Here is a 9,797-nt window from a genome sequence, read left to right on the forward strand (position 1 = left end):
TTCACTCCTCCAAAGCTTCATAAATTGGCACACGAACGATCTCCTCTGTGTGAATGCCAGAGAATGAAGCAGTGAAATTTTTTAACTGTTTCATAAACTGACACCAATCAATAACGTACCTGAATGTCTTGTTACTTTTTATGTAGAGCCACCCATGACCATTAATAATTGGGCATCTCTGTTATTCAAAAGGTTCTGTGGTTGCTGCTCCTTTTACCCCTGGTTCACATCTATGCGGCTGATGTATTTTTGCATGCCGTTTTTATGAGTTTGGCATTTTTCTTTCTCTTTAGCACACTGTGAATAGCTTGATGTTGAGGAGTGGGCCGGGAAGCTGGCTGTTGCTTCCTTGACAACTGATAAGTCATCAGCTGTCAGTGGGGTTCCCCGCTGATAGCTGAATGTAAAAAATCGGCAAAAATTGCCGAGGCCCCCCCCCCAATCCTTAAGGTCTGGTATGAAGTCTGAGGGCAACCCCACACAAAAATTTAAAAAATGGTGTAAGGGTCCCCCTCTTCCTGAACTATACCAGGCCACATGCCCTCAACATAGTACCCCTACCCATTCACCAAAAAAGTGAAAAAAGTAAAGACGCTACATCGATCAATAACGGCGCCTGCCGCCACCGCCACCGCTGACCTGAAAAAATAAACTCCACTTAAAGGCTTCTGCCGTCTGCCTGCTCCACCGACAGTTCTTAAATAGCTGGGCCCCTTGTGATGTTGGAAGACCAGCAAGCATCGGTTGATGATGTCACAGGGGTGGTGTCACCAGGTGACATTGCCAGGTGGCCCCACCCCTTAGCTACTTAACCTCCCTGGCGGTAAACCCGAGCGTGACTCGGGGTTGATTTTTTATGCTAGGATCGGTAACCCCGAGTCACGCTCGGGGTGGACGTGCAGAGTGTGCAGCGGCGCGGCTTACCTTTCGCTGGATTCACAGGCAAGTTACTCACCTTGTCCCTGGATCCAGCAATGACACCCCGCTGTGTGAGCGAGCGGGACCTCCTCGCTCGATTCACACAGTGCCTCTGTGTGCCGCCGATCTCCGTTCCCTGCGACGTTACGACGCACGGGAGCGGAGAACGGCGCCAAATTCAAAAAAGTAAACAAACACTTTACATACAGTATACTGTAATCTTATAGATTACAGTACTGTATGTAAAAAATACACACCCCCTTGTCCCTAGTGGTCTGCCCAGTGTCCTGCATGTTCTTTTATAAAAATAAAAAATGTCATTTCTGCCTAAAAACTGTAGATTGTCCAAAAGTGTCCCTTTATGTCAAAAATGGTTTTAGATCAGCTAGAAAACAGCGATAATAAATTATAATCACTTGCAGAAATGTGCGATAGCGATTTGTGGGGAAATTCGTCATAAAAAATAAATAAATAATGACAGCGACAATTCTGCAACTGAGCAAATTTCAGTGATTTTGAGTTGATTACATTATTGAATAATTTTTATTTTAATTATATTATTACTTGCTATAATTATTTATAATTATTTATTATATTATAATTTAAAATTTTGTTTTTAAAAAAAATGTCATACCCGGGATGCCTATTAGATTCTTGTTTGGTCAGATTTAAGTGAGTTATTCCTAAAAATTACAGGCCTACAGTATAAAACACCAAATTTCCTTGCAAATAATTGTACCGCTTTCAGCATGTTTTTTCAGACAGAATCATACCGCCAGGGAGGTTAAAAAGATGGCAAATGGCAGAGCAGGCAAACGGTGGGAGCCGTCAGCAGAGCAAAGCTTTTTTCTTTTTTGAGTAGGCGGTGGTGGCGGGCGTCATGATTGACAATGAATCTACATCGGGGGACATTTACTTTGTATATGTTAATAAAGGACTTGTCAAAACATGTGTTGGCTTTACTCACTTTGTACACTTTTTTGGTGAATGGGTAGGGTACTTTGTACCCCATGCTCATTCACATGGGGGAGCTGGGATCTGGGGACCCCCTTGTTAAAGGGGGCTTCCAGATTCAGACCCCCCCCCGCCCGCAGACCCCCACAACCACAGGCCAGAATTTTTTTTTTGAAGGGCCTGGTATGGATTGGGGGACCCAATGATGTTTTGACGATTTTTTTTATTGCCGGCAATTTATTTGTATTTTTTTACATTCAGCTGTCTTTGGGGAATCCTGCTGACAGCTGATGACCCATTGGTTGTTAAGGATGCGGTGGCCGGCTTCCCGCCCTGCTCCTTAACAACCAGCTATACACAGTTATTCATAGAGGAAAAAAAACAATGCAAATTGCATGTAAAAACAAATAAAAAACGCAACACTTGAGTTTCTGGTACGTGTCCACTGAAGTCTATTTTACGCAAAATATGAAAAAAAGTCCCTGACCCTTTCCAGAAATGCACCAGCTGAAAAAACGTATGGATGTGAACATGTACCATAAAAAACATGTTAAATGGACTGTATTAAGTTTCTGCAAAATGCAGTAAAAACAGGGTTGAGGGGGATTACATTTTGCAGCTACATCCAAAAAAAAAAAAAAATGATATATTATATATATATTTTTTTATTTCATTTATTTATTTATTTCATAAGTCAGTAATATTAGGGTATTGGTTAGGTTAGTGGTTAGAATAAGTGAACCCAAAAAGAAAGAAGGGTAATCAGCTTATCAAAATATATATATTTTTTAATCAGGGAAATGCAACCTATGCATATATATATATATATATATATATATATATATATATATATATATATATATATATATATATATATATATATATATATATATATATATATATATATATATATATAAAAAACATGCCTGACCTGTGATACAAAGTAGATACACTATACAAACATTATATGGACTGCACATAAAACATAATGTAGATCATATCTAAATTATAATTACGTATTTTCTTATTGCAGAGGTTATACAGTAAATAATGCATGATTTCATTATCCATTGCATGCATTGCTAGTTCCTTGCTGTACTACTATCTTATTGATGGATTAATCGCAATGATTATGTTTCTTAATGAACAATGAGATGAAAATCCCTCCAACAATAGGTAATTACAAAGGATAGATATCACCCTATAGAACACAGACAGAGCATAGAACACAGACAGAGCTGGCTCACCTCTACTGACAGAAAGGGGCCTCAATTGCTTTTTGTGCACTTTTTTAAAGCCTATAGTTGTGCAGAGTATATAAGAGATAACTGGCAGAAAAAAAACTGTGATTTGCAGACCAGTAAACAAGCCAAAATGGGAAAGGTAAGATTTATTATACAGTATAATATATATTCTTTTATAATATTTATACATCTTTGCATGTATCTTTTTACATCTAATAAAGGAAATAATTATTGCAGCATATATGGTCTGCAAAATACTGAGAATTTATATACACCACACTAAAAGATATTTAAAGCAAGGACAACTAGTTTGATTTTAACCACAGATTTGATTTGTTTTACAGGGGAGCTTAGTTTTGTTTTAATTTGTTTTATCAGATTTATTATCAGAGTTCTATTAGTCCTATTAATTGGTTCTATTAGAACAGATCATTACTGATCTATTCTTATAGCTATTATCGCTGTATATGAAATATATATAGTATTTTGTAACTATTTAAATTTATTCTGTAAAAATCTCACATACATTGTGGGTCAATATTACGTCTATAAAATATAAAAAAATTATGTAAAACCTCCCAGTAATATGTCAGTATGCTTGTGTACAACATCAATGCTCTGTTTTAAAATGTTTGATTTGATCAGTATACAAAGTGAACCAAGAGTTTTGTTTTCCCTCTTTTTATAAATGTTTGAACATAGCCATAGATTGAGTTAAAATTACCTTATTTTACTTCATACGTGTTGCAGCACATGTATTTCTGTATGTACACATCTGTTATATGTAGATTCTCATCATGCATCTACACACATAAAACGCATGTGACCTTTTTTTTCAGTTCAGGTGGGGTGTTGACTTTGTTGCATATATTTGCATCACCACATAACAAAAATACACTCACAATGCATGCGTAACACACACCAACACAGGTTACATTGTGCACCCATAGGTGTGAATGGGCCTAAGGTCTCATGCACACTGGACATTGTAAAAACATCAGTAACATTCACTGTAGAAAGCTGTAGCAATAGAATTAGTTTTGCAGCATTTTTGAAGTAGCGATTTGCAGCGTTTTTTTTAGAAAAACTATACATAAAATCTGAATAACCGTGTTTTTCAGCGACTTCAACTGAAAAACTCTTCTTCAAACCCACTAGTTCTGTTTTTTTTTTCAGCCAGAAAACGCCCCTGACAAAAAATGCTGCTAAAAGCCTATTTGTGCATGTAATGTAATGAGTCCTAATCGCTCTGTTGATCCCCCCTGAGCCGGCAGATGACTAGTCCATCTCTGCACACTGTGCAGAAATGGACCAGTCAGATCTCCGCTCTCCTTTATGGGGGGATCGGATGAAAACTAACCGTCTGTTTGTTTTCATCCAATCCGCCAGACGGATGCAAAATAGGGTCACACTTTAGTGGAGAGGATCGGATCGGGGTTGATCGGATGTCAGCGGACATGTCACCGCTGACATCCGATGCTTCATAGGAGGTACATGGAGAGCCCGTTCAGGTCCGCCTGAAAAAACTGACAGGCAGATCTGAACGGTCCACACATGTGAAAAAGGACCCTTAGGCCTTGTACACACGGTCGGTCAAAACCGATGGAAACGGACTGAAGGTCCGTTTCATCGGTCCAAACCGATGGTGTGTGGGCCCCATCGGTCCGTTATCCTTCGGTCAAAAAATGTAGAACTTGCTTTAAAATTCAACCGATGGACGCCTAACCGATCGGTTAAAACCGACGGTTAGTATGCAAAAGCATCGGTTAAAAGCCCACGCATGCTCAGAATCAAGTCGACGCATTATGTGTTTTACATCACCGCGTTGGACTTGATCGTTTTTTTAACTGATGGTGTGTAGCTTCATCGGACCGTTCTCATCGGATGGACTGATCGTGTATACAGGGCTTTAGAGATCCTGGTGATGGTGTGTAGGAAATTGTAGCCTTTGCTACACACACAGATTGTTAATTTAGAAATTTGGCAAGGATGCAGATCATTCTCAATCAAATGCAAAAAAAGAGTCTGGAAAGTTTAGAATCTTACTACTATTCAGGGCTCAATAAGAGCGTTTTACCCTCACTCCGTGTCCCCCTAACAATGGTTTTGTCAGATTGAAAGTAAGAGAAAATCTGCAACAGGAGCACAGACAGAAGTAAAAATCTGACAGAGATTCTAGCCTTACCCAGATAGCAGTAAAAACACAACAGGGGTTCCAACATTCCCACCCTAAGTTTTGGGGCAGAGGAATAAGCTGTAATACTTAGTCCTTGCTCCCTTAGCAGCTAGTGCTCTCCTCTTCTCTCCAGTGCTCAGGGCTGTGGTTGGGCCCTTGTTGTCGTTATATACAATGCAGGGCTTTAGAGTGTGACTGATGGACAGAGAGTTGTTGACAAGTGGCTAGGTAGGACCGGTCACACAGAGTCGTGGAAGTCTAGGGATAAGGTAAGTATTTAGCTGGCTGTACACGGTTAGAAAATCACTTGTAAAAATTGGTCGGTTCTCTAAAGATTTGTCGAATGGGAGCAGCTCCACTGCAAGGATATATTTTTTCTTCTGTCCAGAGTGATTTAGAAGGGATTTAATAAAGAGAGAGAGGGGAAAGGTTTGAACCAGTCATCAGAAAAAGAGACAAGGGTACATTTTTGTTATGTTTTTATTGCTTGCTGTATCTTTATTGCTGGAACTTCCTTTATTTGCTTATGCATCAGAAGGAAAAATAGAGAGCTGAAAAGATCTATAGTGGGACACAGATTTCAATAAACCTTGAGAGGGGATAGAACCTCTGAGGCCTGCGTACACACAGTCGGTCCAAACCGATGAAAACGGACTGAAGGACCGTTTCATCGGTCCAAACCGATTGTGTGTGGGCCCCATCGGTCAGTTATCCTTCGGTCAATAATTTTAGAACTTGCTTTAAAACTGAACCGATGGACGCCTAACCGATAGGTCAAAACCGATGGTTAGTATGCAAAAGCATCGGTTAAAAACCTGCGCATGCTCAGAATCAAGTCGACGCATGCTCGGAAGCATTGAACTTAATTTTTCTCTGCACGTCATTGTGTTTTACGTCCCCCGTTGGACTCGATCGTTTTTTTTAACTGATGGTGTGTAGGCACATCAGACCATCAGTCCTTCGGACCGCTCTCATCGGATGGACCGAACGTGTGTACGCGGCCTGAAAGGTTATTTTATTGCTGTCTGTGCAGTAAAATGAGAAAATTTTAAATGTTCCCTTATGTCTTGTATTCTTGATAACAATTTCCAATTTTGATTGCATTTTAGTTTATATATACTACTTTATAAAATCTTGAAAAATCGTTTTTTTTTCTTGTTCCTTTAATCCCTGGCCAGATCATCTTCTACGAGGACAGGAACTTTCAGGGCCGCTCTTATGAGTGTAGCTCTGATAGCTCTGACTTGCTTTCCTTCTTTAACCGCTGTGGCTCAATCCGGGTTGAACATGGAAACTGGATGGTCTACGAGTTTCCAAACTACAGGGGATGCCAGTTTTTCTTAAAAAGAGGGGAATATCCTGATTTTGAACAATGCTTGGGCTTTGGGGACTCCGTCAGATCCTGTAGGATTATCCCTCAGGTAAATATTTTAGGAAATATGCCCTAATTAGTTTTTTTTTCACATGCTGTCTGCTTTAATATCATGTGCAATTTTTATGACATGGGGTATTAAATAGGCATCACAGTAAAGATTCTGTTTAAAAAACAAAACAAATGTATCAGTTGATGAGAATTACAGCAGGGTGATGTGCTACTTGAGTCAATATACACTACATTGCCAAAAGTATTAGGACACCTGCCTTTACACGCACATGAACTTTAATGGCATCCCAGTCTTAGTCAGTAGGGTTCAATTTTGAGTTGGCCCATCCTTTGCAGCTTTAACCGCTTCAACTCTTCTGGGACTGTAGGTTTTTTCATAAGTTGTGTTTGTTTGTAAGTCGCAACATGTACATTTTTTAGGTGTAGCTTCAGCCCAAAAAAATTATTTTAAGCTTTTTGGATAGTATACACATTTGTTTTACTATTTGTGCCCCTGTTCAGAAGATTTCACCTCACTTTCTGTTCCAATGACAATTGGATTTTGAGAAATGTTGGTGGTTGTTAGGGAAACATGGACTGGTGATAAAGCTCCAGTGAAGGTACATTTTTGCCATAAAAATGCTTACAGTAGTGAATTTCCCTTCCTAGGGGTAGATTTCCTCTCACTTCCCATTGTCTCCCTCCGTTTGTAAGTAGGAGTCATTTGTAAGTCGGATATTTGTAACTAGGGGACCGCCTGTATTATTGAATGTTTTACACTGATACATATTCTGTTAGCCAAAACATTATCCAGATCAGTAAGATACTAAATTCTGACACTGAATAACAACCATGACAGACAAGGAGTTATCAACTGCTTAACGTGGAACTGCAGTAAAATATATATATATTTTTTATATAGTTTAGAGAGGGTAAGTTGGATTGTCTTTGAATAATTACAGTTGTTCTGGTGTCAGGGGTGGGATTTCCCCTGACTTTGGGGAGATTTCCCCTTATTTTCTGTTGTGTCTATCTACCGTATTTATCGGCGTATAACACGCACCCTAACTTTAAGAGGGAAGTTTCAGGAAAAAAACTTTCCACGGCCCCCTGCGTATAACACGCAGGCACAGTTTACCCTCTATTTTCAGGGTAAATAAGTGAGTGTTATACGCCAATAAATACAGTATTCCGTGTGATACCAAAAAAATCTTACTGCATCCTTGGTACGGTTTCTAGTAAAGTACAGATTAAAAACAGCATATAAAAGCAGTATGTACTAAGAGAACACTCTCTTTTAATAAATGCTCCTAGTGAGTGCAGCAAGATTTTCACTGTCAGATCACTTTTTTTTTTTTACCCACAGGCACAAATTCATGATGGACACCAAAAGACTGATGTATTTTAGTTTATTTACCAAAATCCTTATTTTAAAACAATCATTATTATTTCAAATTTATCAGTTTTCTTCATGTGCAACACTATGTTAATAGTTAATTTTTTAAAACTAAACTCAGGACAAACAAATGCACAATTGAAATACATTTATGTGAATGATTTCACCTGGCAGAATATTTGTGATTTTTCTTAAGACAATTTTGGAATTCCCCTGCCACAGTCAAAAGGGTGACACCACTTTGTTTTCTGCGTTAAGACTTTTCTCCATGTTATTTAGCTATATGCTTGTACGTTTGTACGTATGTTATTTAGCCACAACCAGATACAGCCAGGAAATAAGCGTGGCCAATGTAAGGTATACAGCGATATCATCACTCTTGTTCCAGCTTCCTGATTGGACAGTGATGACCAGCAGCACACTGATTAAGTAAAATATGTGCTCTGCCTCCCTGTAAGCATGTCACCTGTGTTAGACTGACAACACATACAATGCAACAGAGACTATTTGGCCAAAACTGCTGGTCCTTCCTCTCTCCTGAACTCTGTTATGTAGGGGATTACTGCAGGCTGATATAACGTAAAGGCAAACTTAGATACTTATTCCAGCTGTATTTGAATTGTGTGCAATGATTTTTAAAAATGACATATCTGAATTATAGTAAGTGGTGATTTTTGTATCTGCTTGAGATTCAACTTTAGGGTTATCTTTATTTTATCAGAACATAATACTGAAATTCTATCACTTGCTTACTGTAACGATATGTTCTCTGCATTTAGAAAATACAAAACACTGTACCACAACTAAACACAGAAAGTTGCATATTGTTCTTCATTCACACTTGTATGCTTTATGTGTGTTTTGGGTGTGACGTGTTAAAAATATCCTGCTTGCTGTATTTTTGATGCACTTTCAGAAAACTGCATGTTGCTGTATATAGAGTTCAATGGTAATGCACCTAAAATGGCATTCACAGATGTGAACCAGCCATTAGCGACGGCGCGGTTTTCCATATAGTTCATCAGCTGGGTTCTGTACAGCGACTCTCTTTGTGCAAAGCTTTTTCTTTCTGAAATTTGTTTAACATCTATTTCTGTCTCTTTCAGCAAACTTCATGCAAGATTAGGGTATATGAGAGAGAAGACTTCAAAGGTCAGATGATGGAGTTTACTGAAGACTGCCCACAAGTATTTGAAAAATTCCGCCATAATGACATCCACTCCTGCAATGTTCTTGACGGACACTGGATCTTCTATGAGGAGCCCAACTATAGAGGGCGTCAGTACTACCTGAGACCTGGAGAGTACAGGAGATACAGCGACTGGGGCGGTGTTACCAGCAGGGTTGGTTCTTTCCGAAGAGCCGTAGACTTACACTGAATTATTTAACAATGCACAATTTTAAATGCTGCTAATAAAATATTTTACTCCCTAAGAATGGATGTATTTGTATGCTATTTAGTGCATCATGAATTTGTAAATGAATAGCTAAGCTTTTAAGGTGAACTCTGGGAAAATCAAAAGTCCTCCCTTGCAGTGGGGCTGCCCCCACATTGCAAGTATTTACTGCTTGTATAATATAGGGGATGTTAAAGCCCTGCTTTTAACCACTTAAGGACCGGACCAATATGCTGGCTAAAGACCCAAGGTGTTTTTACAGTTCGGGACTGCGTCGCTTTAACAGACAATTGCGCGGTCGTGCGACGCGGCTCCCAAACAAAATTGGCGTCCTTTTTCCCCACAAATA

General features: G+C 39.1%; 1 protein-coding gene across 1 annotated transcript; it reads left to right on the top strand.

Moving 5' to 3' along the window:
- Nucleotides 1–3,145: 3,145 nt before the first annotated feature.
- Nucleotides 3,146–9,485, top strand: LOC120943780 (gamma-crystallin 1-like). Its single transcript, XM_040357327.1, has 3 exons — nucleotides 3,146–3,255; nucleotides 6,471–6,713; nucleotides 9,158–9,485. The coding sequence occupies exons 1-3, from the start codon at nucleotides 3,247–3,249 to the stop codon at nucleotides 9,428–9,430; spliced, it is 525 nt and encodes a 174-aa protein (XP_040213261.1). The 5' UTR covers nucleotides 3,146–3,246; the 3' UTR covers nucleotides 9,431–9,485.
- The last annotated feature ends 312 nt before the right edge of the window (nucleotides 9,486–9,797 follow it).

The sequence above is a fragment of the Rana temporaria genome, chromosome 6 (assembly GCF_905171775.1).
Source record: "Rana temporaria chromosome 6, aRanTem1.1, whole genome shotgun sequence".
In the NCBI taxonomy this organism is placed as follows: Eukaryota; Metazoa; Chordata; class Amphibia; order Anura; family Ranidae; genus Rana; species Rana temporaria.

Excerpts from the sequence above, each read along its gene's own strand:
- LOC120943780 (XM_040357327.1), top strand. Across the intron at positions 6,714-9,157 it reads CCTGTAGGATTATCCCTCAG|CAAACTTCATGCAAGATTAG; the intron begins GTAAATATTTTA and ends TGTCTCTTTCAG.